The 26,584-nt window shown below is 48.9% G+C and overlaps 1 protein-coding gene across 1 annotated transcript; it reads left to right on the top strand.

Annotated features, from left to right (window-relative positions):
* The first annotated feature begins 2,034 nt into the window (after positions 1-2,034).
* LOC144739523 (sodium/glucose cotransporter 4-like) lies at positions 2,035-25,548 on the top strand. Its single transcript, XM_078622469.1, has 14 exons — positions 2,035-2,819; positions 6,757-6,828; positions 9,020-9,124; positions 10,705-10,869; positions 11,480-11,585; positions 12,641-12,721; positions 15,798-16,003; positions 16,241-16,376; positions 16,912-17,019; positions 18,622-18,772; positions 19,323-19,491; positions 20,039-20,254; positions 23,371-23,644; positions 24,588-25,548. The coding sequence occupies exons 1-14, from the start codon at positions 2,739-2,741 to the stop codon at positions 24,773-24,775; spliced, it is 2,058 nt and encodes a 685-aa protein (XP_078478595.1). The 5' UTR covers positions 2,035-2,738; the 3' UTR covers positions 24,776-25,548.
* Positions 25,549-26,584: the final 1,036 nt, after the last annotated feature.

The raw sequence follows: 26,584 nt of genomic DNA, 5'->3' as shown, positions 1-26,584 counted from the left end.
AGTATGGATACTCGTCCGTTCTCGGCACGTTCCGATGGGAATTTGAATAAATGTCCTTTGTCGGGGTTATACCACGGGTTCTTGCTGGCCCTATTGGGTTCACAATGGCCACCTTGATTTTCTGATGGTTGCGCGAAAGACACTGGACCACTATTTTTGAGAGCATGAGTTCGAGCCCTGGGTCTGTTTCTCTCGCAAGATGCTTCTAATAGCTGTGGTAGAGACACGGAACCGGTGAAGATATTGATTTTTGGTTACCAAATAAGCACTGGATCGCTATTTAAAGCTGTTAATTTTTTATGAAATTCCAATCGGGTAAATAGTTCAAGTGGCCACACTTACGGACGTGATTCATTAACAGAACACACGAGATCTCTTCGTTGGGAGTCAACTGTGGTGGATGACCTGTGGATAGAATGACCCTGCTGTGAGAACAAGGAATTTCCACCAGTGGTTTACTTCCACCAACAGAGATAAGCGCTGTCCCACGCTCTCTTAAGCAGGATATGCTTTGAATCGGGATTTGACCAACAACCGTTTGTTGACGAAGCACACTACTCCAAATGATTCGGTGAATATTGATTTGAAGCTTTCGTGACTGCAGGATTCGGTGAGTTTGACATTGCAACTATAAGCAGCGACGTGCCACCAGGGGACATGGCCAGACCGTTTGCGTTGTTCGCCGCTTGTTGCAGAGACTCGTGGTTCGAAGTCCAGTGGCCACGCTGATTAATACTGCCGGGTGTGTTCACCCTAAGAATACAATGCTCCGTCCACTTCACATTGCACCTTAAATATCCTGTGACGTATTTATCAAAGAGCGAGTCATTTTCGGTGTGATGGTCCAAATTTGGTACATTTTAAAAAGATACTCGTTTGGGATTTTGTGCAAAGCAATCATTGCCCCCCCCCCACTACTGCGAAAACACTTGGCAGGATCCTCGGTGACAAAACAAGAGTCGGCGAAGTCGGCGAGACACTTCTGTGTAAAGAAGTGCAATAATGAGATCTTCAGATCAGCCTGGGTGTCACGGGGGTCATCGCGGTCGGCTGAGTAGTAAAGTCGCGAGTTCAAATCCCGGCTTGGCGTTCACTCGGCGCAGTATGCTCATCTTAATCACCAGCAGAACCAGCCTCATCGTCATTCTCATCGGTAATCGTCGTTGATGACGTGTGTACTATTGTGGGGTAGTCCGTAGCGGTCATCATTTCCACCGCCGGCTCAGGGCCGGCAACGGGTATGAGTTGCCACTCCTCCGATAAAGAAATCGTCTCCAAAAGTTTCGTAGATGATCGTTGACATTTGTTGAGCAGGTGAAAGCCCAATTTGGGCCAAGGGCTACTTTGTTTCGAGGGAGACTTCAAGAGATCTGAATCGAAACACTTTTTCCTGCGGAGGGAGCTGGTAGGAACGTTGGGTTGCTCGGTCAATGGCCAGGGTCAACGGCGGCGTGGTGTATTCCGCAAATATGCCCGCCTGTGAGGGCGGGCACAAGCCGGCGTGAGTAGGTTAAACGTTGAGTTTTATAACGGCACCACGGGGTGACCAGCCCCTCCCCACCCAGCCCCACCTCTCCCACCCCCACCCAGCCCCACCCAGCCCCTCACCACCCAGCCCCACCCTCCCCACTCAGCCCCTCCACCCCCTCCACCCCCTCCCCACCCAGCCCCTCCCTCCCCACCCAGCCCCTCCCTGCACGACGGACGGACACAATAATCTCCTGTGGGCTGGTGTAACCAGGAGGTTCCTACCAGTATACCCATGGTCTATGGGCCTTACCACCTACCTCTTCCTCACCCGTGCACTGTCCAGCGTCTAGATCCGCTCAGCCTCAAAACTTGCAGGTGCAAACAGAAGCCGCCAAATTGGGTGTTCGAATTAACATTTTATCAACACCTCATCCGTATTTGTCTCTCTCGCACATTGCACAGCCGCTGAGCCGATGGAACGGGTTAATTAATTACGTATAGGGAGGTTAATTAGTAATTAATTGGCAGCACTCCCAGGAGTAGGGGGGGGTTAAGGTTCAACTCATTCCGCTGACCCCCAATCTCCATACAGTATCTTCCCGCCTTCGCTATTAGGGGCGGCTGAACATTTCCAGGGGGTTTGTTGGGCGAGTAGTCGTGTGTTCGAGTGGTCGTGTGTTCGTGTGTTCGAGTGGTCGTGTGGTCGACACAGGTGTGCGGAGGTGCGTCCAGTGGACGGGCGTGTTCGACGTGTTAGGTTAGACAGGTGTGTTGGGCGCTAGGTAGACAGAATAGTGTGTTCGACAAAGGGGTGTTAAGCGTGAGGCAGGCAGGTGTGACAGGTGATCATACAGGTGTGCTAAGCGTGAGGTCAGATAGGTGTGTTTATGTGCTTGGAATACAGACAGATATGTGTGTGTGTGTGTTCTGTGGTCGGGAAATAGAAAAGTGTTATGCAGAGAATGTTAGGGGTGTCATGTGTTAGGTAGACGGGTGATTATGAAGGTGTGTTAAGTGTAAGGTATAAACATAAGTATGATAGTCTTTGGATATATAGACATGCGCGTTGTACAGGCGTGTTAAGCGTTATGTATATTGCCAGGTTTGTTCATTGTCAGATTTCCATGCAGGTGTTTTATCTGCTGTATAAGCAGGTGTGTTAGCTGTGTCCGTGCAGGTGTGTTAAGCGAGCAGGTGTATCGGGCGGGGAGTGTAAGTGTAGAGACTGGTGGTGTGTAAGAACCCAGGTAAACCGTGGGAGGTTCGCGATGGACTACGCTGTGCTGGACACGGTGGATGTGGTGGTGTTGGTGGTCTACTTCATACTGGTGATGGTGGTTGGGATGTGGGTGAGTTATTCAATGCAGTACATCCAGTCGATACGCTGTCGACACTTCGTCCTTAGATACGCACACATACATTTCTCCAAGACAATTAAGGATTCTGAATGTATGTATACCGTATGTTGAACTTATTTCGCACCATGCGTAGCCAACCGTGCTATTGACACAAAGACAAATATCCCCCGTATAGCCTTACCAGACTGTTGGGGCAAGTGCTGTTAGCGAGCACCTATGAAGGCCAGCACGGTACACGATGGGGTGGGTGGCCAGCACCACGCTCGGCCGCCTTTGTCTCCCTCGTGGTGATGTTTACTACACACCGCATCAGGTACTCATTTGAGCCTGAGTCCACCTAGGGGAGGCCCAGGACCTGTTTAGATAATCGTTACCGGTGAGCTAACCGCTACACCACCGCTCCGCTAATGACACACACACACACATGGACATGCGCGCATATAGACACTTGCATACACATACTGCCCTTACATTGACTCACACGCATGCGTACACAGTCACATAAACACAAATACAAAAAGACACGCACACTACAAAAACAGTAGCAGCCGCCACTAAGTGATGGGGATGTCACCGCGGCAATGACGCCAGGCTGAGTGTACTTTGAGACCTGTGAAGTGGCAAGAACGCTCCCTGTCTGGAAATCACAGCACAGACCCAGATGCTCTGGGTTAACTGACTGGCACATGCACCACCTGCACGTTTCACTGTGCCAACGATCGGTTTTAGCTGCCGGATGCTCTGTCCATTGTTGTGAGGGCGTGCCACTGTGGCGAGATGTTAACTACCTCGCCTGGTATACAGGAGGTCGTGGGTTCGGTCCCGACCCCGACGCCTGTTGTATATTTGGAGTTTGCGGTGTCTCTCTCCCCGTGGTCGCGTGAAATTTTCTCCGGGTCCTCCGGTTTTTCCCTCCACATTTCGAAACACGCATTTAGAGTATTTGGCTGCTGTAAATGTCCACATGATTAGCCACTTCGTTTAGCTATCATTTGTGGCCAGGTCGCATCTGAGTGTTGCTTCTCTGCATCCAGTTATTGCTGTACAGTGGCTTCGACCGGTCGCGCAGTAGCAACTTTCACGAGCCTCCTCCACACAGGTCGATTGTGACACCACTTCTGGCATCTGTTGGCAGGATCCACTTAGCTTCAAAGGGCATCCTTAGCCTCATGGAGGATGACTCCGAACTCCTCGCCATGCAGCTTTACCAGGGCTGTACATCATCATCACAACAAACCAAATCCCTGGCAGCTCACTGGTGTAATTGCCCTTAATGACATCAAGAATGCAAAGGCGTAGATCGGGTTGAAATTTCCAACACCTCTTTATTTAGCAGACGCAATGTGAGCATTGGTGATGGTTGCCAATACCCCCACCAAAGAGAACGATCCATGGAGGGACCACAGGCAAGACTGATGAGTCAAGCCTTCTGTGACTTCCTGTCCCAAGTGCTCGTGCAGCTTTACTGCCCGAGTGGGTCATGCTGTTAACACTGGGATATTAACGTGATCGGAATTGACAATGCAGATTAATTCAATGATAATGGTAGGAGGCTGCTAAATTTCTGTGCAGCCAATGGGTTTGTAACAATATTGTACGCTGTTCCTTCATAGGTAAGCATGAGTAGTGAGCGACTTCCGAGACGCGTCGTGTAGAAGGCTTCTTATTTATTCTCACACTTTAAGCACAACACTGGGCGATACGTCTATGTAGCGTTCTACGTAGCGAGACAACCCCATTGTCGGCGTCCAACTACAAAGCTGTCTGACTAGCGCAGCGACGGCGACGATGAGAGCCTTGCAGAAGATCGGCCACGCGGCCAGACGACGAATAAAAATGACGGCGAACAGCGACACAGCCAGGACCCAGGAGCCGCAACAGCACCGAACCTCTGGATCGGTCCCCCTTATATACACCCTGGCGCGGCCAAGCCCCGCCTCCGGCCACGCCCCCCTTCCAGAACCTTCGAGCAGGTTCCCGGAGCTTCCCGACTGACTCCGCCTTACACCTTTACCCCAGATACGCCCCCCTCATAATTAGACATGACGTGACATGCCCATAACCACGAATACCCCTTCAGGCCGACAGGTGGCACCCTGTCATTACACAAACATGGGTCCTCGCAGGAATATCTACTGCACTCCGTGATGACAGAGCAATGAATGCGAGCCCAAGTTGTTGACATTAAAACCTTCAATTTTGTTGATCTGTTCATGGAGCATTGGCTTGTTTATATTTGAGATGCCCCTGCCATTATTTCCTTACAATATTCAAATCACATTTCACATGTTGTTGTTGTTTTTTACTGCTGCATCCAGCTACGATGTGTTCAGGATTCGTGATGTTCAGTGTTTTTGGATGCTCGTTGCATGAATAATGCCGGATAAAATAAAACTTTTTATTTCATTACTGTTTTTTGGACTTTCTCTGATGTCAGGAGATGAAGTGGTCGGTACCACCCTGCCTGGTTCGTGGTGTTGTTGTTCACCTCTCTACCCTTGATCGTGTTCGGTTTTCTATCCTTTCTGTGTGGTCCTCGTGCCATTTTTGACGTTAAGTGTGATTTGCAATGTTCACCATTGTGATATTCAATTTGCCATCATGACACTATATACGCACCTCCGATGAGCATGGTTGGCTACGTACCGTGCGAAAGAAGTTCAACATACATGCAATTGTATTATTTTACAATATGTCCACGTCTTTGTATAAACAAAATCGTCGACATGTCACACGAAGACCCAAGGCTCGAACCCACAACCTCAGTGTTGCCGGTGCAGTGTCCAACATGGCCATTATGATCCAGACACGGTCAATGTTAGGAAGCCCTTGCAAAAGACAACCAGACCCAGTGCACAAACATATAACCCATTGAATCATAATGTTGGACGTGAAAGCCTCTACACATGAAATAATAAATACAAATCTATGATCTCAATGGTGGCAGCGGCTCACTGTGTCGCAGAGCTGCGTTGGCTTCCAGTTGCCAAACGATACGTTACAAGGTCGCACTCTTTCCGATTTAAAGCTTCTTTCGTGACTGCAGGGATTCATCTTCTTGGTTCTTTCGGTAAAGTCACGTAGAAGGGAAATAATAAAATAATAAAAATAAAACATCATAAAATTTCGATTTAAAGCTTTCGTGACTGCAGGGATTCATCTTCTTGGTTCTTTCGGTAAAGTCACGTAGAAGGGAAGTAATAAAATAATAAAAATAAAACATAATAAAATAATTCTCACGACGTTTCGGCCACAACGCAAGCAGCCGTCCGTCCCCAGGTGCTTGGAGCATATATATATAAGCTTATAAGCTTATATATATGCTCCAAGCACGTGTGCTGTTTCATTCAGACGCTGTCGCCTCGACAGACCTGGTTTCACCTGAGGACGGCTGCTTGCGTTGTGGCCGAAACGTCGTGAGAATTATTTTATTATGTTTTATTTTTATTATTTTATTACTTCCCTTCTACGTGACTTTACCGAAAGAACCAAGAAGAAGAAAGGTCGCACTCATTACGCACAAAGTGCTCGCCACAAATAAACCACAATACCTCGCTGATCTCGTCAAGGAGCATAAACCCATCACGCAAACTCCGGTCATCCTCGCAGCAGCGGATTTTTGGCTAACCAATAGAACAAAGATGGTCACCGCATCACTCGCATTCAGATGTGCTTCTGCGGCCGTCTGGAACGCATCTTCCTCCAGATATTAGGAAGTCACTGGAGATATGCACTTTTACATGTAAATAAAAACCTCGTTTCTTTAGAACTGCTTCTTGTCTTTAGTTTGTTGCCCTTCCCCCGCACGTTCGATTAGCACGGTTGGCTACATACGGAGCGAAAGAAGTTCAAAATGAATACGTACGTGATAATTGGGAACTTGACTTGGCCATTGTGAATATCTTGCCCGTCTTCTCCCCCTTCCCAGGCCTCGTGCCGGACGAATCGCTCGACGGTGGGGGGGTATTTTCTGGCCGGTAGGACCATGACATGGCTCCCGGTAAGTCCAACCATACTCATTCACTCGCTAACTTCCTTGTGTCTGTGTTTAAAACTCTATGTATGTGTGTTTGTACCTATGTGTGTCCATGCGTGTGTGTGTGTGTAGGCATGTGTATTTGTGAAGAGTGATCGTGTCAGGTCTCTTTTCATTTTTGTTTAACACGTGATGCATTTCGGGCACAAATCTGCCACCCAAAGCACTGCACTTCGAATCCGGCGAACTGAGTTCGATTCCCGCTCGTGGCCAACACCTGTGACGATTATCTGAATCGGTCCCGGGCCTCTCCTAGGTCTACTCAGCCTTAAATGAGGACTGTGTAAACATTGCCACTGGGGAGCCACAGACAGTCGTCGGGAGTGGTGCTGGCCACCCACCACCTCGTGTGCTATGCTGGCCTCTATATGTGCTTGCGAACACCACTTGCCTCAACAGTCTTTGTCTTGGTATCTGTTGGTATGCGTCTTGTAGTGGTTAGCGAAAATATATTGAGGAAACTGAAACCCACATGTGTGAGGCGGGTAACATTCATTCCCCATACAGATGGAAATGAAGCCACCTGCTGCACCCCCTTCTGCTCGCCAGCCAGGGAGGGTTATGACAACCTTGATGCCCACGGGAAGGGAGTTTCACAGCAATTGTGCGACCCACCAACCCTCGCCTCCACAGTGCTGGATTACAGGCGTGCACAGCCACCGCCACCACCCGGTATAGCAGCGTTACAAACGAACTCAACTTTGTTTTGAGCCAGGTAAGGCCCACTGAGCTATAGAGATATTTTTCAGATGCCACCTGGCTGTCACAAATGATAGCCCAACGAAGTGGCTTATCATCATCATCACCACGTGGAATTGATAGCAGCCAAATCACTCTAAAAGCGCGATGTTGATTCTTAATGTGGAGGGGAAAACCAGTGGACCCAGAGACAAATCCACACGACCACTGGGACAGAGACACCGAAAACTCCAAATATACAACAGACGTCAGGGTCGGGAAACATCTCCTAGCCATCGGGGCACCCAGCAATGCAGTGCAACAATGCCGTCTACAGCCCACGAGGTAGCCCTGGCGGGTACAGTATCCGTGTACCCTGTGTGCACGTATGCTCTTTGCAGGTACGCTCTGTGTATGTATGATCCGCACCTCTGACTAGCACAGTTGGCCACGTACGGTGCGAAGCACGTTCAACACATTCCTGTGCGAAAGGTTTCTCTTTGGTGTTTGAACATATTAACACCTGTTTTATTTCCAGAAAGGGTAAAGCCTTTTCTTATTTTTCCATAAATATGTAGTGTCAGTGAGTCGGAGACGATGTTTGTAGAGGCACTTTCTTTATTGAGCACACACACGACCTCGCCTGCACACCCTACAGCCTATGCACAACACGAGCCGGACTAACACCGACGGCGTTGACGGAGACAGCCAACAACTATCTCGCCGCGCAATGTCGAGCGAAGACAACAGCGACGACGATGGCGACGAGACGACAGCAACAACGAGACCATCCAATCCCAGAACCGGCTGCCCCAGGCTCCCGCTCTCGGCCCCTGTGATGCGACCAGCGTGGCCTGACTCCGCCCTGGCCACGCCTCCCTTCTCGAACCTATTAACAGGTTCCAGGGGCTTCCAGATGGGGCCCTCCGTGACCCTTAGGGGCCGTCCATAAATTACGTCACGATTTTGGACGATTTTTGACCCCCCCCCCCTCGTCACACGGCGTCACAAAAAGTCAGACCCCCCCCCTCAAATATGACGTCACAAAGCTTTGCCCCCCCCCCCCAAATAAAACATGCTTCAAATCTCATTTAAACTATTGTCATTGTAGTGCGTATTTAATGTGGCGCTGTACTCTGATGTTGTAGGAGAAAAGATTGATTAAAAAGTCTACTTAATTAAATAGAACGTGTTGTCTATATTTATTAAAAGTTGCGCATTTTGACGTGACGTCACATTTATCAACCCCCCCCCCCTCCCCTCTTCACACATCGTCACAAATGTCTGATCCCCCCCCCCCTAGGTGCGTGACGTCATTTATGGACGTCCCCTTACCTCAGTTCCCCCGTGTATATGCTCACCGGCGTGTGTACTGTTTGTCCACCGCAGTTGCCGCTGTTGGCCACCAGCCGACGCTATTACACTCCACGCACATAGTGTGTGTACGTGTTTGTTTTGGATGCCTTGTGAGTGACAGATCGGAGCCTCGTTGATGTCCAGTAACGTGGGGAGCGGCCTCTTCATCGGGCTCGCGGGGTCAGGGGCCGCCGGAGGAATCGCGATTGGAGGGTTTGAGTGGAACGTATGTGCACACACAAAGACAAAAATCCCCCGTATAGCCGTAACAAACTGTTGGGGCAAGTGCCTGTAGCGAGCACCTATGAAGGCCGACACGGTGTACGCGGGTGGGGGGTCAGCACCATGCCCGGCCGCCTTTGTCTCCCTCGTGGTGATGTTTACACACCGCGTCAGGTTTCTCGTTTTGAGGCCGAGTCGACCTAGGGGAGGCCCAAGACCGGTTCAGGTAATCGTCAGTGGTGTTGGCCGTGAGCAAAATTTGAACTCGGGTCACCGGGTTTGTAGCGCAGCGCATGAACCACTACACGCGTTGACACATTGACACAGACACACACGGGGAGGCGGCACAGTGGTCACACTTGCGCACAAGAGCAAAAAGCGCCTGGGTTCGATTGGCGACTTGGGCGTTTTCCTGTGTGGAGTTTGTATGTTCTCCCCCTGTTCTGCGTGGGATTTCCTCCCAGTTCCCTGGTTTTGATTTGGAAAGTTAGCTGTACGCATCATTGCTTACTTAGGCTTCCGTGCTTTAAATCACCTGTTTGTTGCCAAAAAAAAGGGGAAAACCTATTCTCAAATCTCAACACATTGATCAATAATAATATTGCCTTACAAGAGAACAAATATATATCAGGTGATGTTTTGACTATTTGCCCTTCTTCCATTTGTGATATTGAGAAGGGCCATTTCCCCCAAAATGTTGACGATTATATATTTACACTCAAAGGCCGCTGTTTTCGGTAAAGTCACCTATGTGACTTTACCGAAAAAAACCTAAGAATATGAATGTGGTGAGTTTTTTTTCGTTTGTATAATACAAAAAAAGTTGAATTTGTGAGCATCTAAAGAATTTTACAGTCACACCGTTACACACAAATACTCCACACGGTGTGGGCAGTTGGGTTGCTCGGGGGTGGGTACACGACGGTCGGCTATGCGTGTACCTATTTTGAATTCCTTCCGCACCGTATGTAGCCACGCATGCTCATCGGAGGTGCGACGTAGTACAACTAGAACCAGTGGCGGTAGTAGCTACGTTGTCAGCTCAGCGGGGTGCGGCGATCGGTCAGGTTGGGGCCTGAATAACTGTTGCACACGTGCCTCATGGTGGTTGCCAAGGGGGCCCCAACTCGTAGCTTTGGCCACCAACGGGAATGGGCCAAGGCACCCTCTGCCCCCACGCTAATTACGCTACTGACTATAACTCGACGTGCTGTGCAGTGTGTTCTCGTTTAGCGTGGTAGTTGCATTCCTGAAAAACACCGCGTTATGGAAAAATCGCGTTTTGATAATTAACATGTGAGACCTGTATGCAGGCTGAACAAAGACTGAGGCGCCTGGGTAGCATCTAGAAGCATCCAGCAGCATCCCGTCCCGCGTGGATGATCGGCCGAGGCAGCCGTACGACCGCTTATTCCTACTCGCGCGACGTACTTCTGTTCACACGATTGCGTTATGTCCATGAAAACACGCGTTATAGAAGAACAGACTCTGTGCTCTTAGAGGCCTACGGCGGGAGCTGGGCCCTGGTTTGTACGCCGGGCTCGGAGTTGCTAACGAGTTGGCCCCCCATGCGGCGTCGTGCAGGCCAGCTGGGTGTTGGTGGCCCTGGGCTGGGTGTTCGTGCCGGTGTACATCGCCGCCGGCGTGCTCACCATGCCGGGCTACCTGAGGCGGAGGTTCGGAGGGCAGAGAATCTCACTCTACCTGTCGGGGCTCTCGCTGGCCCTCTACGTGTTCACCAAGATATCGGTGGATTAACGCGCGGCGCGCACACACACACGCGCATGTAACGCCTACACCTCACCACCACCATCAACAACAATCACCTCCTTTCTCAGCCGTGACCATCATCGCCTTCTCTTCCATTATCATTGCTACTGTTGTCGCCAATATCTCCACCATCGTAGTGGCGGGTGCAGGGGCGAGCGATGAGGGAAACCCCAAAGTTGGTATTGTATTTATATAAAAAAAAAAATTAGTAGTGTAGGGCATTATTTTAAAAGCTTGACAATTTAGGACTACCGCTACCCCTTTGTAAGTTCTAGATCTGCTTCTGTATGTATGTTGAAATTCTTTCGCACCGTACATAGCCAACCGTGCTAATCGGAGGTGCGGGGGATGGTGCTTTTACACCATCGCCACCATCACTACCAACCGCTCCCCAAACCATCACCGCCACACCTCCAGCACCACTGGCACTGAGGCTGTGACTTGTGCAATCCCATCACATGTCGGTAACTGGGCTCGCATGGTCATCATGCCCGTCATGGATTCTTGATGTTAAGCTCCAGGCCCTGACGATGCTGCATCTGCCGATGTCAACGTCAGTCCGCCCGTCTGTCTTGTCTCTCCGCTGTAGACAGACATTTTTGCTGGAGCTATTTTCATCAAGGTGTCCCTGGGCTGGGACATCTACCTGTCCACTGTGGTGCTCATCGCTGTGACAGCGATTTACACTATTGCCGGTACAGACACACATGTACCCATACACTTACACATGTTAATGTACCTCTACACTTATACACGTACAGTGCCCAAAAGACAAATATCCCCCGTATAGCCTTACCAGACTGTTGGGGAAAGTGCTATTAGCGAGCACCTATGAAGGCCGGAACGGCACACGAGGGGGTGGGTAGCCAGAAACACGCCCGGCCGCCTTTGTCTCCCAAATGACTTTTTACACATCACACTAGGTACTCAAGTGAGACTTAGTCGACCTAGGGGAGGCCCAGGACCGGTTTAGATAATGGCCACTTGTGTTGGCCATAAGTGGGAATCGAACTCGCGTTGCTGATTCCTCGCACAGCGCACTAACTGCTACACTGTTGCTCCTTATATCCTTATACATGATGATATAAATGTACCCATACACTTGCACGCATATATGTATAACAACAGTACAAAGACAAACACCCCAGTCTAACTATACATATGTTTGTGGCAAGTGCTGAGAGAATGGGCACCTTCTAAGGCCCGAATGATGCACGCAGGGGTGGTGTGGCCAGCTTGTCTTCCCTGAAAGTTGACTTAGGGAAGAGCCAGAAACAGGGTCCTCCGGTGTTTCCCTCCACATTTAGAACCAACATGCATTTAGAGTATTTGACTGCTGTAAATATACAAATGATAAGGTACTTTATTGGGCTAACATTTGTGGCCAGGTCGCTTCGAAACAAGAGCTACATGTATAGCTCAATGGGGCTTGCCTGGTAAAATAAAAAAAGTATAATAGTAACTAAATAAGTTCATATACCACCTTCTCCTGGTGGTACCCACGGTTGGGAATTGAACTTAGATACCTGTGTGTGTAACATACATATTCAGCAATACACACGTACGTACGTCAATTTGTTCTGTAATTTCGTTGTGAATAATGGTGAATTTGTACCCCCTCATGTTTTCCCTTGCCTACCTATCTCCATGTCTCCCTTCTCCATCCCGTGAGTCCCCGTGTCTCCCTTCACCCAATGTCTCCCTGTGTCTCCATGCCTGCCTTCTCCACCCCGCATCTCCCCATGTTTAGGAGGCCTGGCTGCTGTCATTTACACCGATGCACTCCAGACTGTGATCATGGTTGTGGGAGCAATGATTTTGATGGGAATTGGTGAGTATATGTAAACAAATACGAATTCTACTCACGCGGCACGATGTTCAAAGATCCCCTCTTAACCTACGTAGAATGTTGGGGCAAGTGATGTTGGCAAGCACCTATGAAGGCTGACATGGCGCACAAATGGGTGGTGTAGCTACAATCTCACCCATCTGCTTTTGTCTCCCCAGTTGTTATGTTTACACACTCCACCAGACACTCATTTATGGCTGAGTTAACCTAGGGTAGGCCTAGAACCGGTTCAGACATCACTTGCTTTTGGCGTTAGCCGTGGCTCGTAATGGGACTTGGGGTGCTGCCTTCATAGCATGGTGCTCTAACCACGATTCCACTGTTCCCCACACACGATGAACATCACCCCATCATCGGGGTAGAATTGGGCCAATTCCTGCACTGGCATCGCAAATGCATTTCATTGGCGATTCTGGATTTGAGGAAGCTTCCATAGTCCCCATTGTGTGTGGTTAGAATCGACAATAGCTTAGCTCAGCTAAAATCCTACGCCTTTCCGGCCCGTGGGCCCTGACGCAGTTGCACCGCCTGCACACTCGACAGCTGTACCACTGAAGCCTCCGTGTTAACGAGAGGCCCTCTTGCTGAGAGACCTTTGCCCATGGTCCAAAGTAGCAAATTCTATCAAATTCAGCAGGTACTTCTGCAACAAACCCTTGCTTATCTAAAATATGTGCGACAATAAAATCAACTTTGTTTTCTTTCCTCCCAAGAGTTAGCAACTGTAAGTCTGAGTGTGTGAAGCAACCATACTTCACCACATTGGTCAGTATGGGTTGGCAGTGCCGGATTATCCTAGTAGCAAAAGTAGCATATGCTACGGGCCCCGCACTTTCAAGGGCTCCGCGCTAAATGCTTTCAAGCTATCAATTCTGGTTCAGTGATTCTGCACTTGCTCTATTACTATAGTACTACACTACCTTCAACTTTTATGAACGACTGGGTGTTTAAGGTTAGCGATTTGTCGTATTATTTGGCTGTATAGCAAATGAAAAAATACAATTGCTTTACTATGCAAGTAAAAAGTGTTGTGTTTTCATATTTATGTTTTTTTAGGGCCCCTTTATAACATATGCTACAGGCCCCCGAACTAGCTTAGTCCGGCACTGCGGGTTGGTGAAGTGGAGGTGGATCGAGCACTGGCTAAGATTTCACTCGCCGCCGGTGTTGGTCATGATCGGGAATCGAACTCAGTTTGTCGAGTCCACAGCGTAATGAGCTAACCACTCTGCCACTGCTCGAACCATGTGAAAAAATCCCCGTGGTCTAATAATGGTAACAGGAATTTGACGGCAACCACTTTCCTTGGTTTGCATTTTGTACAATTCCTCTTTTTAAAAACACGCCCATATCTGCTATGATATTCCGCAATTATACTATATTAATATAAAATCCAAAGTCCAAATGCTGAACTAGCTACATGAGCCACAGACCTCACCCATTTCCCGTCAGCATCCGAGGGGGTTGGGGGTGGGAGGTGATGCAAAAATCCTCACCCACAACTTTGAATAGTTGGCCGAGACCAGGCTGCTGTGGATATGAGTGGGGTCCAAGGTGAATAAACTAAAACTATTTAAACTACTTTTTTATTTTACCAGGTAAAGCCCATTGAGCTATATAGCTTTTTTAGAAGCGACCTGGCCTCAAATGATAACGCAAAGAAATGTCTTATTACGTGTATATTGTTAGCAGCCAAATACTCTAAACGCATGTTTCTAAATGTGGAGGGAAAACTGGAGGAACCAGTAAAATAATCCACGGGGAAAACATGCAAACTCCAAATACGCATGCATCGCGGTCGGGATTGAACCCACGACCTCCTGCATACTAACATATCGTCACTAGAAGGATATTGGTTGCATCCTGCAGGTGACCAAACAATATATTCACACATATACACACGTCTACACGTAGACAAGGATCCCCCATATCGCACTGACAGACTGTTGAAGGCTGGCACGGCACTTGAAGGGGTGGGTGGCCAGGACCGCACCTCGCTGCCCGTTCCCCCAGTGGCGATGTTTGCACATTGCACGAGGTACTCTTTTGAGGCTGAGTCGACCCAGGGGAACAATTGCACCACCTCTCCCCATTTACAAAGATCCTCCGTATAGTCTTAACAGACTGTAGGGGCAAGTGCTGTTAGCGAGCACATACACACACGTATACACATATACAGCCATGTACACAAATATACAGCAGATACACGCACACATATCCTGCTATGTTGTAGTCCAGCGAGTGAAAACCTATTGTACCATTATTCAGCATTGGGCTCTCATATCTATGTTCAGCCACAGCTATAAATGTATACACTTTCCACCGGTGATGATTGTTCACAATAACCGGTGTCTATGACTTTCTACATTCGACCTTGTCAATTATTGCCCACACTTGACCCTTATCTATATTTGTCCACTATTGTCCAGCATTACCTATCGTTGCCCCCCTCTGGCGAGATGTTCACTACCTCACCTGGTAAACAGGAGGTCGTGGGTTCGATCCTGACCCTCTCACATTTATATTTGGAGTTTGTGGTGTATCTCTCCCCGTGGTCGTGTGGACTTTTCTCCGGCTCCTCCTTCCCCATTTACAAACATGCATTTAGAGTATTTGGCTGCTATTAATTTCCACATGATAATGTACTTCGTTGAGCTATCATTTGTGGCCAGGTAGCTTCTGAAAAAGAGCTAAATAGCTCAGTGGGCCTTACCTGGTAAAATATACAAAGTTTAGTTTGAACAGTTTTTTTTATTGTCCACCTATGACATTTGCCTGCCAATGTCCAGCCCTTGTTCATACTTTACACATGTCCGTCGTTGTCTACCTTTGGCCTCGCCTTTCATCGTTCACCATTGTACATCCGTGATGCTCGTCCCTCATTTGTCCACTCTTGACCCTTCGCCGTCCCTTCTCATTGTCCAACGCTGACCTTTCCTCACCTGCTCTACCAGGCCTAAAATATCCCGGAGGGGAGTGGGGGCACTCTCCATATTTATCAATCGCAATCGACATCCACCCTTGTCCACTGCCATCCACCCCCTGCTCCCGCACCCAGGCCTGGTGAAGCTGGACGGGTACGACGGCATGGCGCGTAGCTACATGGCGGCCGTGCCCAACATCACGGTGCCAAACACCACGTGCCACCAGCCCCGGGCAGATGCCCTCCACCTCCTCCGAGACCCCGTCCAGGGGGACCTGCCCTGGCCGGGACTCATCTTCGGACTCACGGTGCTCGCCACGTGGAACTGGTGCACGGACCAGGTGCGGGGCTGGAGGAGGAGGTGGGGGTGGAGGAGGCGGTGTTGATAGCGGTGGTGGAGGAGGTGGGGATGGATAGCCGAAAACCGCTGAGAAATTGATGGGAGTTTGCATGATGGTTTATGCTCCTTGACGAGATCAGCAAGGTGTTGTGGTTCATTTGTGGCGAGCACTTTGTGTCCAATGAGTGTGACCTCAAAACAAGTGAGGTGTTGTTATCGTTGCTGTACGTGCCCGTAGGTGATTGTGCAGCGCTCTCTCTCCGCCCGCTCGCTCTCGCACGCCAAGGCTGGCTCCGTTCTCGCCGGCTTTCTCAAGGTCCTGCCCATGTTCTTCATCGTCTGGCCCGGGATGATGAGCAGAGCGATGTTCCCTGGTATTGTGCACGTCATTATCATAACCTGCGTTTACATCGTCGTCATCATCAGCAGCATAGTCAACGACTCAGAATCATCAATAGCTGCTGCATCATCGTTGTTACCACCATGACCATCCGAAGCATGCGCAGTATTATAAACATTAGCAGCATTAGGATCGTCATCATAGCCACCTGAAAATCATCATCACCATTAACATCGTCAGTATTTTAAGCATCAAGTAAATCGTTTTTTTTATGCTTTTCCCAATCTTGATCAATCGGACATATATGATAAATAATTATATATAGTGACTTGCTTACCATTTTCTATTATTTTTCACTCCTATCGTTTTCTAAATATTGTTTGCTGTTGTAACTTTCTGACCCTCCCACACTGGACATCTGTGAAAAAGAGCTTCATAGTTCATCGGATTCCTCCATTTTCAATTCAGATTATGATTCTAATTTGTGTGAAGAAGCCTGCGAGGCAGCGTCGCGTCTCCAACGAGATGCATCTTTGACGAGAGGCACCCGACGTGTTGTGCTGCCCTAGATGAGGTTGCGTGCGTCGCTCCGGACGAGTGCCAACGAGTCTGTGGCTCCAGGGTCGGCTGCTCCAACGTCGCCTACCCCAAACTCGTGGTGGAGCTCATGCCCACAGGTAACCGTTTACCCCCATCCCTAACACTACTGTAGAGGAGTAAAATGGGGACGTGACGTCAGGTGTGCCGTTCAGTGCGATGACGTCACGTCTCCTAGGGTATTTAAGGGATACCCCGTGACGTAAGCAGGGTCACTGTGGGAACGGGTAGAGTGAGAAGGGTGAAGAGGGAACCAGGGGGTAGAGAGAGGGATCGAGTGGTGAGTCTGGGGAGAAGCCGGTGGTAGCCGTAGAGGTGCTTCTCTCTCCGGTCGGTGGAGTCGGCAGAGTCCACGATCCGACACGAGAGAGAGAGAGACCGGAGCTAGCCGGCAGGGACCCCTAGCTCCTGGGAGTTGTGTACCCTTGTGTATTATTGTAACAACTTTATTAAACCCTGGCGAAAGCCCTTAACTTACCTCCGTCTCCGAGTACGTCCGTCGGAACTTCTCTACACTTCCAAGAAACCAGCATTGGAGCTGATGCCCACGAGGTCAGGAGGTCATTGTCTACCACAATCCCTAACTAATGGCCCAAACACAAACTCCCGAAACCGGCATAGGGGAGTTTTTTCCCTACTGAGGGTCAAGGACTTTTAAATATTGTACCTTTGTCGGGACACACATTAACACGCGTCCCATTCACTTATGTCACTCCAAGAGGTTATTTTATACTCTTTTGTTCTTTCGGTAAGGTCACGTAGATAGAGAAATTATAGTTCACGACGTTTCGATCGCAACACAAGCAATCGTCATCAGGTGGGACAACCACAGCAAGAAAAAACTGCTGAAGTAGGCGAGAGATCTTCCGTGGCACGAGGTTATATAGTAGGCCTCGGCAGTAGGGGAGGAGAGGGAAGTGGGGGGGGGAGGAGGCGGGGCAGAAAGTGGACCACGCAGCAGCACCCAGGTCACTAGAGTAGAGATTGGAGAGAGATGCACAGAGAAAGAGAGAGAAAGACACAGAGAGTCGGAAATAACAGCTGACATTGGCAGGTAGGAAGGAAACATCACAGTCAGTTAAGACTTTACCTGGTTAATAAGACTTTACCTGGTTAGTGCACTAAGCCCTCTTGCCGTGGCTAGCAGACCTCGAATTTGGCATTGGGCTAACGAACACATTGCTGCCAAACCACTCAAATTAAAAATGCTGTGCTGCCAGGTTGAAAATATTGCCATTGAGTACGCGATTAGCGCGGCTAACATCGTTTTTAGGCGGTTTTGATGTGGTAGGTCTCATGTGACAACAAGCCATGTCCAACCGTTGGGTCGGGAGGTTCCTCACTCCTGCGTTCCATGAACACTGCCTGAAACTTGGGGTAAAACTCAAGCCCACAAGACATTAGTTACCATGGTCTGACCCTCAACACTAACCCGCTCCATACGATTTACTGCGATCCATAACGTTTAATCCTAATACAACAATATCTAACCTGTGGCAACCCTTTAGCCAGTGACCTAACGACCTTTGAACTTAGTGACCTCTTTATGTATAACCTCACACCTTGACCCCAGTCACCCATTGATCTGACTCCCATTTGCCATCTGACCTTATGATCCCATGACCACGTGACTCCTATGAATGTTGAACTCTCCTGTTGACCTCATGACCCCTGGCCTGCAGGCCTGCGGGGGCTGATGATGGCGGTGATGGTGGCGGCACTGATGTCATCCCTCACGTCCATCTTCAACTCCTCGGGCACCATCTTCACCATAGATGTGTGGAAGAGATTCCGGCCACGAGCCTCCGAGATGGAGCTTATGGTGGTGGGGAGGTGAGTAGGGACGCTCAACAGCATTCACCAACACTCATTAAAAACAAAGACACAAGATTCCCCCGTATAGCCTTCAGAGACTGGTGGGGCAAGTGTTGTTAGGGAGCACCTATGAAGGCCGGCATGGTACACCAGGGGGTGGGTGGCCAGCACCACGCTTGCCCGCCTTTGTCTGCCCAGTGGCGATGTTTACACTCTGTACTAGGGGAGGCCCAGGTCCAGAACATACAATTGTCACTGGTGTGTCACGTGAGCGGGTTTCAAACTCAGGTCGCCAGGTTTGTAGCGCAGCACACTAACCGCTGCGCCACCGCTCCCCACACCAACACTCAAAGGCAATCACAGACATGCACCAACACCCACCATCACACTCACGCGAACCAATGCTCGCCACACTCACAGCTATTCACCAACATAGACACTCACCGACACTCACTAACAATCGTAAGGCGCTGATGCACACCAACTCTCGCAGACACTCGCCAACACTCGTACGCACTGACACTGTCATAACTCACGCTCACACACTCAACGTGCACGTGTACCCCAGGCTGTTCGTGCTGCTGCTGGTGATCATCAGCATTCTGTGGCTGCCGGTTGTTCAAGTGGCGAACAGTGGCCGACTCTTTGACTACATCCAGTCGGTGACGAGCTTCCTCGCTCCTCCGATCACCGCGATCTTCCTCCTCGCCATCTTCTGGCCCCGGATGAATGAGCCGGTTTGTGTGACGAGGCCACCAAAAATCTTTATCGGGCCGGAAGAGTTCCGGTGGTTTCACAAAGGCTGTCCCGGTGTCCCTCATCAAATCTTTGGCAAAAATCGGGATTTTGTTCAGGCTTATTGTTTGTTGCTGTAACTATCTGACCCGTCCTTGCTGGACATCTGTGAAAAAGAGCTTCATATCTCGTGGGATTTCTCCAGGATAAATAAAGATTCTGATTCTGGTTAAAATATTTCTGGCCTAACCCTCGACTTACGATGCGGGCAACGTATGACAATATCACTCGGGATGCTTGAAGAGGTGACCGCCAAAGCCTTCGTTTTCATATGTCCATGGGACTAAGTGGTGGGCAGCAGAGGGCAATGCATAAAAAAATAGATTGTCTACGCTCAACGCCTTGACAAATCCACACTGACCAGCGTCTTAAGAGAACGGTCGAATAACGCCCACGACCCGCACAGCATTGGGGAGGCCCTCGTCCACCGTGTGTATTTAGAAGCGGACCGTGCGTGTGTACGCGTGCGTATGGGGCGTGTGCGAGCAGGGCGCTTTCTGGGCTCTCATGTGCGGCCTGGCCATCGGGGTGTCCCGCATGGCGCTGGAGTTCTCTTTCGCTCCCCCGGCGTGCGGCGAGGCCGACCGGCGCCCTCCCGTGCTGCGCGACATGCACTACCTCTACTTCGCTCTGCTGCTCTGCGGCCTCACGGCCCTCATCGGGGTCATCATCAGCCTCGCCACGCCCGCCCCACACCCTCAGCACGTGAGGTCACACTTTCCGCAGCGCCTCTCCAGCTCGCTCGCTTTAATACGTTCGAATAAGTGCTGTGCTGCTTCAACCGGGGCAGTGGTGGCTATGCACGTGACCTGTAATCCAGCACTACGGATCGGGTTGGTGGAATGCACAGATGTTGTGAAACTCCCTTCCTGTAGGCGTCGACTAATCGCCAACTGTTTCCATCTGTATGGGGATAGAGTGTTGCCCCCTCACGCGCATCGGTTTTCTCCTGGTGTTCCAGTTTCGCATTTGCTCCGACTTAGTATTTGTTTTCTATACATTTCCACGCAATAAGCCGTTTTGTTGAGCTATTATTTGTGGCCAGGTCGCTTCTGAAAATGAGCTGTATAGCTTAGTGGGCCTTACCTGGTAAAATAAAAAAAATTATTTAGTTTAGAATTTCCTTCCACGTATAAATAACCATCATTAATTGGCTTGAAACATCATAAAATAAAAACCCAACGCAGGACCCTCCTGAAAGTGAGTCATATATCTCAGTGTAGCTCCCCTGGATAAAATAAGTACATTATAATTAGATTCATAGTTGTTTTAAAAAAATCGATAGTACGGATACAAATGTGGCGGTGACATGGCCCAGTGGTAGTGTGCTGGCTGTTTGTTGCAGACATTTATGGTTGGAATCCGGCAGGTCGCTCTGGTTATTTCTGCAGGATAAATACATACTGTCTGCTGAACAATGGGTGTTAATGGTCCCACGAAGCCATTTGAAACGGGTAGGCGATTGTGTGCTGGCATCAAGGTACAAATTTGCCAAATTCCAAAATATTCCCACAAATTACTCAATTGGAATTCACTTAGCAATAATCATCACCATCCCCATATTGGCAGACTACCGTAATGCCCTCCTTGCAGGCAGGTGCGGAGTCAGCCTTGTGCCACACAGGGACAACTGCCACTGGGGGCCCCCTTTGAATGTTGAGATGTGATGTAAGGCGCTTTGAGTTACTGAAGCATTTACGCACCATGTACATGCCAAAGATTACGATTATTATGACATTCATACGGTACGTCTTCCAGAAAATGTATCCTACTTGCCAACAGGGGGAAACTTGTATACGTCCTTTTTATTTGGTATCAGATTCATGCGTTTAGGAAGCAGTGATGAATTTTCCTTCGTAAAGAAAAGCGACAACGTTGAAACGGATGTGGACAGGGACATTTGGCTTGGACATCAGATGACTGATGGCGGCCGGAATAAGAATTCTGTTGGCGGGATATGGATAAGGCGAGGGAAGAAGAGAAGTGCAGTATTCCCTCGTTATTGACAAACTTGCTGTCCGCGATTTTGGCAATCCACGAAACGCATCTGGGACTCTACACGATTGCATCGAGAGAGTGAGAAAGTGATGAGATAAAGTGATGAGATATGATGCAAAGCATCATCATTTAAGGTAAGTTCGTTTGTAAATGATTTTTTTAAACTTTAAAGTTTATTTTATTTATGTTATAACCAATTGTATCTGCGTTAATATAATTGTCATGTAATCAATAGGTTTTCGTTGGCCAATATAATAATTATCCGTGAAATGTGCTAATTCACGCGAATAACGAGGAAATGCCGTACACGGAAGATGAGATGGCACACTGTGCCGACTGTGAGAGTTGACAAAGGCACCAGATGGGAGGGCAGTGAGAAGTGGTGGAGCGTGAAAGACTTGAGAGGAAGCCTTTTCCCAGCAGTGAATTGTTCATTGTTGAGAATTTTATTTTTTTTACAAAATAAGCGACACTAGGCGGAATACATCAAATACAGGTCATCGCGGGAGGTCCTCGTCCAGCAGTGGATCGGCAAAAGGGCTGTACTAACGTTGCACCATGAGAACAATGCATAACATCACAGTGCACGGTGCCTGCTGTGGATTATCACGAGACACAATTCCGTTTCAGAAAAAGTCACAAAATTATTGGCATGAACGCTGGGTAATTTAAAAGTGCACGGGTTGAGGTATTGCTTCTGTGTTTTCATAAAAACCCAAAGTGATTTGTATTGCAGTTGATCGTGTACCAAAGAATTAACATGTACGAAATGTAAATGTTTCCCATTTTCATCTTGTACACGTATCTGCTCTATAAGCGATTCATCTGTACATTTGTAAAAAAAAAAACTTGACCTAGATCCCTCCACCAATTTTCATTCATGAGGTGTAATTAAAAGGCTCATGAAGATTAAATTCACCAAACGAGGTTGAATATATGAGAAAAAATGCCTTTGACCTGATGCAGCGAATTGGAGCTGGTTCCGCTTATCCGCTCTACCATTTACAAAGGCCTAGAACCCCCTGTTTAAAATCACACACCAGATAAGTGTAACCTGGCACCGTTGAATCTGAAACAGACTTCCCACGATGTCTCCTGCATACCAGGTGAAAGCCCATCGAGACTTCAATTATAAAATATATATACATCATACCAGCGGTCAATAAGGATACACGAGGCAAATAATACAAGACAGAACAAATGAGCAAGACAAAACATCACTACAGCTTGAACCTTGACCTCTTGAACTTGTCAGTTTAAAGCCTTTCTTATCATTAGCAAGCTGAACGACTCGTGCGGCCTAGGTGTGTAGCTACTAGAGAGGAGCTCTGTGTTTCATGGGTCGCGTCGTTAAGGAATACGGTTGCCGAACGAATGCGTTATAAGGTCGTACTCGTTGCGCGCAAAGTGCTTGTCCACAAAAGAACCGCGGCACCTCGCTGCTGATCTCGTCAAGCAGCATAAACTACCGTCACGCGCAACTCCGGTCATCCTCGCAGCAGCGGCGGCGGCTTTTTGCTCAGGCGTCGAACATAGACGGTCACCGCATCATCGAGCGGTGCGCTTTCAGATGCGCTGCTTCTGCGGCCGTCTGGACCGCTCTTCCCCTTCCGATGATAGGAAGCCACTGGGAGCTGTGCTGCACTTTCAAATCATCGTCTAGAATGACAAACTCGTTTCTTCAGAACCGCTTTTTGCGTTTAGTTTGTTGTCCTTCCCACCGCGTCTCCGAATTACCGTGGTTGGTTGCGTATCGTGCGAAAGAAGTTCAGTATCCATATCGTACATGCAACAAACTTCTCAGTATTTATCCTGTATTGCAGCTTGTGCGCCTAACTTGGTGGACTCGACACTCCAAGGACGCCGAGGGTGGCCACGATAATCTCGATGAGGTGCCCGATGGGACGAGCAATTCTAAGGAGCCCGAGGAGGGTGGTCACAGCAATCCATGCGAGGTGCACGACGAGACAGGCAACTCGAAGAGCCCCGAAGAGGCTGCCCACAGCAATTCCTGCGAGGTGCCCGATGGTAAAGGCCTCTCCGGGGACACCCACAAGCGAACTGGAGATCTTGATCAAGAGACCCCAGAAAGCACAGGTGAGAGAGCGCACGGCTAAAGGCTGGATCTACAAAAAACATGCTGACAGCGGCATCACTGGTCTCGACTTTAGACATGATTGGGCCAAGTCTGGGTCTAAATAGAAAGGCTGACACTGGGGTTGCACAAGAATAGGTTCTGCACAGTTTTACGCTCAGGATGAATAGAAATTATGATCGAGGTGGCACGAGGCGAACCTTAGGCTAGTCGAGGCTAAGGCTGAGTCTAAACAGAAGTTGTAAACAGATGGCGGCACTCGTCGATAATGGGCTGAGACGGAGTGAATCTTAGTTGTTTCTTCCCACCCACTAATTCCAATGATGCCACTGGGTGCATTTTTTCCGATTCAATGGAGTTTCAATGCAGAACTCTTGAGTCAGAGAATGGCCCCAATGACGACTTTTGAAGTTTATCCTTTTTCATCCACATTGGGTGTCACGCCTTTCTATTTTGCCCCACAAAGAGCGTTTTTCGCACAGCAATCGCACCTAAATATGCATTCCTCGAAGCTGAGATGTGTTGAATCAAGAGACAAAGCTTTTATATTATGGCCTCGGCTTGTTCGGTCATTTGGTAGCAGGACTCAGACCATCATCTCGGTTTAATCACTGGCAGCTGAAACACAGATGTCTCTAACATGGCCATTGTGAACCTTCTGATAGAAAGAGATACCCAGTCTCAGTACTTGAAACAATAGTCTCAGCCAGCCCATGCTGGCTCGGTGTCTCCGACAACCATTTTAAGCCTCCTGAAAGGGAGAGGCACGATTCAACTCCATGACTTGAAGCCAGGACCTCAGTGGTGCTGGTTTCAGTATCTCTGACATGGCCATTGTGAATCCCCTGAGCCTCCAACAGAAATGCTGACATGGGATGCATTAGGCTGATGCAGGTTTTGTGTTTAAACAACGTGTTATTTTTTTGTGGGGTGGCTTCATTGCAGGACCACGAGGCTGGAAGAGAGCTCTTTTCTGGATGTGTGGCCTCACTGGGTCTAAATCATCATCGTCATCATCATCGCCACCCATCCTAACAAGCATTGAAGAGGACTGGAAGTGGAAACATATCTGCAACACCAGCGCCATGCTCCTCCTTGTTGGAAATATCTTCCTGTGGGGCTACTACGCCTGACCTCACTACGACACTAACGACGCACCATCCCCATTACCACCACCTCCTCACCAATTCATTATGCAAGCCACACAGCTATTGTCAAGGTTTCTCGCTACTCATCCCGACCTTAAGAGACGAGTCACTGTGTATTTTGTTGACATCTGAACTCTCTTGTTGTGAGCCATCAGCATGCGTGGAAGCAGCATCACCATGGGATTCTGAGCCATCTTGTTCTGAATCGCCATCGTTTATCTCTGAACTTTCATCATCATTGTTTATAAGCCACTGTTAACATCATCATACCTGTGATCGTCATCATCACTTCGCTGAACTAAAGGAAGATACACAGAGACGTGAAGACGTAGAAAGAGACGTGAAGACAGACTAGAGACAAGCAATCACAGAAACGGGGACATTTATGCACAGAGTACAATGCCATGCTACATGCTGCTATTAATAATTCATACCCTGACTTGCCAAGAGAAGGCAGGACAGAAAATGTTGACTCCGCCTGTTCCGTCTGTATGGGATAGAGTGTTTCCCTTTCTCATGCATCCGTTTTTTTCCGGATGCTCCAGTTTCTTCCCACGTATAAACACGTATTAATTAGCTGATAACACCTTCATATATGGAGAAGCGCAGAGCTTGGGAAAATATTGGCGCCAACTTATCGTGTGGCTGCCTTCCTGCTTGTCCGTGGCTCCTCCTCATGCCTCTGAGTCGTTATCTCTCTACGAGAGCGAGTAAATGCTGTGTGCTTTACAAGTTGAAATAATGATTATCATTCAGAACTGATCAGAATCAGAATGTTTATTTATGCTGCAGGAGGAATCCGATGAGCTATGAAGCTCTTTCTCACAGATGTCCAGTAGGGGCGTGTCAGAACGTTACAACAACAATCAATACAAAAGCACGATCGGAGTGCAAAGTATAGGAAAGGTAAACAAATAACTTTAATACAAATAACACTAAACTTGTTTCTGTTATCTTACCAGGTAAAGCCCACTGAGCTATTAGCTTCTCTTTCAGAAGCAACCCGGCCACAAATGACAGCTCAACCAAGTGGCTTATCATGTGGATATTTATAGCAGCACAATAATCTAAATAATCGAACTGATTCATTATTCATTATTATTCGATAACAGCGAGCTCTTGATTTCAGGCGGGAGCTGCGTGCACGCTGAGACAATGTAGAGGTGGCACCGGCCCAGGCTCCACAGTGCTTGCGTGAGCCATCACTGAACCAGTAGAACGCACGCATAATACTGGTAGGAACCTCCTGGTTACACCAGCCCACAGGGGATTATTGTGTCCGTCGTGCAGGGAGGGGCTGGGTGGGGAGGGAGGGACTGGGTGGGAATGGTGGGGTGGGGAGGGGCTTGGTGGGGAGGGTGGGGCTGGGTGGGGAGGGTGGGGAGGGGCTGGATGGGGAGGGTGGGGCTGGGTGGGGAGGGGCTGGGTGAGGAGGAGAGTGTGGAGGGACTGGGTGGGAGGGGTGGGGCTGGGTGGGGAGGGGCTGGTCACCCCGTAGTGCCCTTATACAACTCAACGTTTAACCTACTCACGCCGGCTTGAGCCCGCCCTCACAGTCGGGCATATTTGCGGAATACACCACGCCGCCGTTGACCCTGGCCATTGACCGAGCAACCAAACGTTCCTACCAGCTCCCTCCGCAGGAGGAATGTGTTAACCCTCATGGAAAGTAAAGCCTTGAGACTCGGACAATCCCCAACATCAACACGCACGGAGAGAGTGACATTTCATAACACACGCAACGTTTATTAAGATATAAAATGCCTGGGTTGCACCCCCAAATTATCACACTCA

Source organism: Lampetra planeri, chromosome 3, assembly GCF_965212315.1.
Source record: "Lampetra planeri chromosome 3, kcLamPlan1.2.h2, whole genome shotgun sequence".
In the NCBI taxonomy this organism is placed as follows: domain Eukaryota; kingdom Metazoa; phylum Chordata; class Hyperoartia; order Petromyzontiformes; family Petromyzontidae; genus Lampetra; species Lampetra planeri.
Note: the sequence above shows the minus strand (reverse complement) of the source record. Positions and strands in the feature narration are given on the sequence as shown.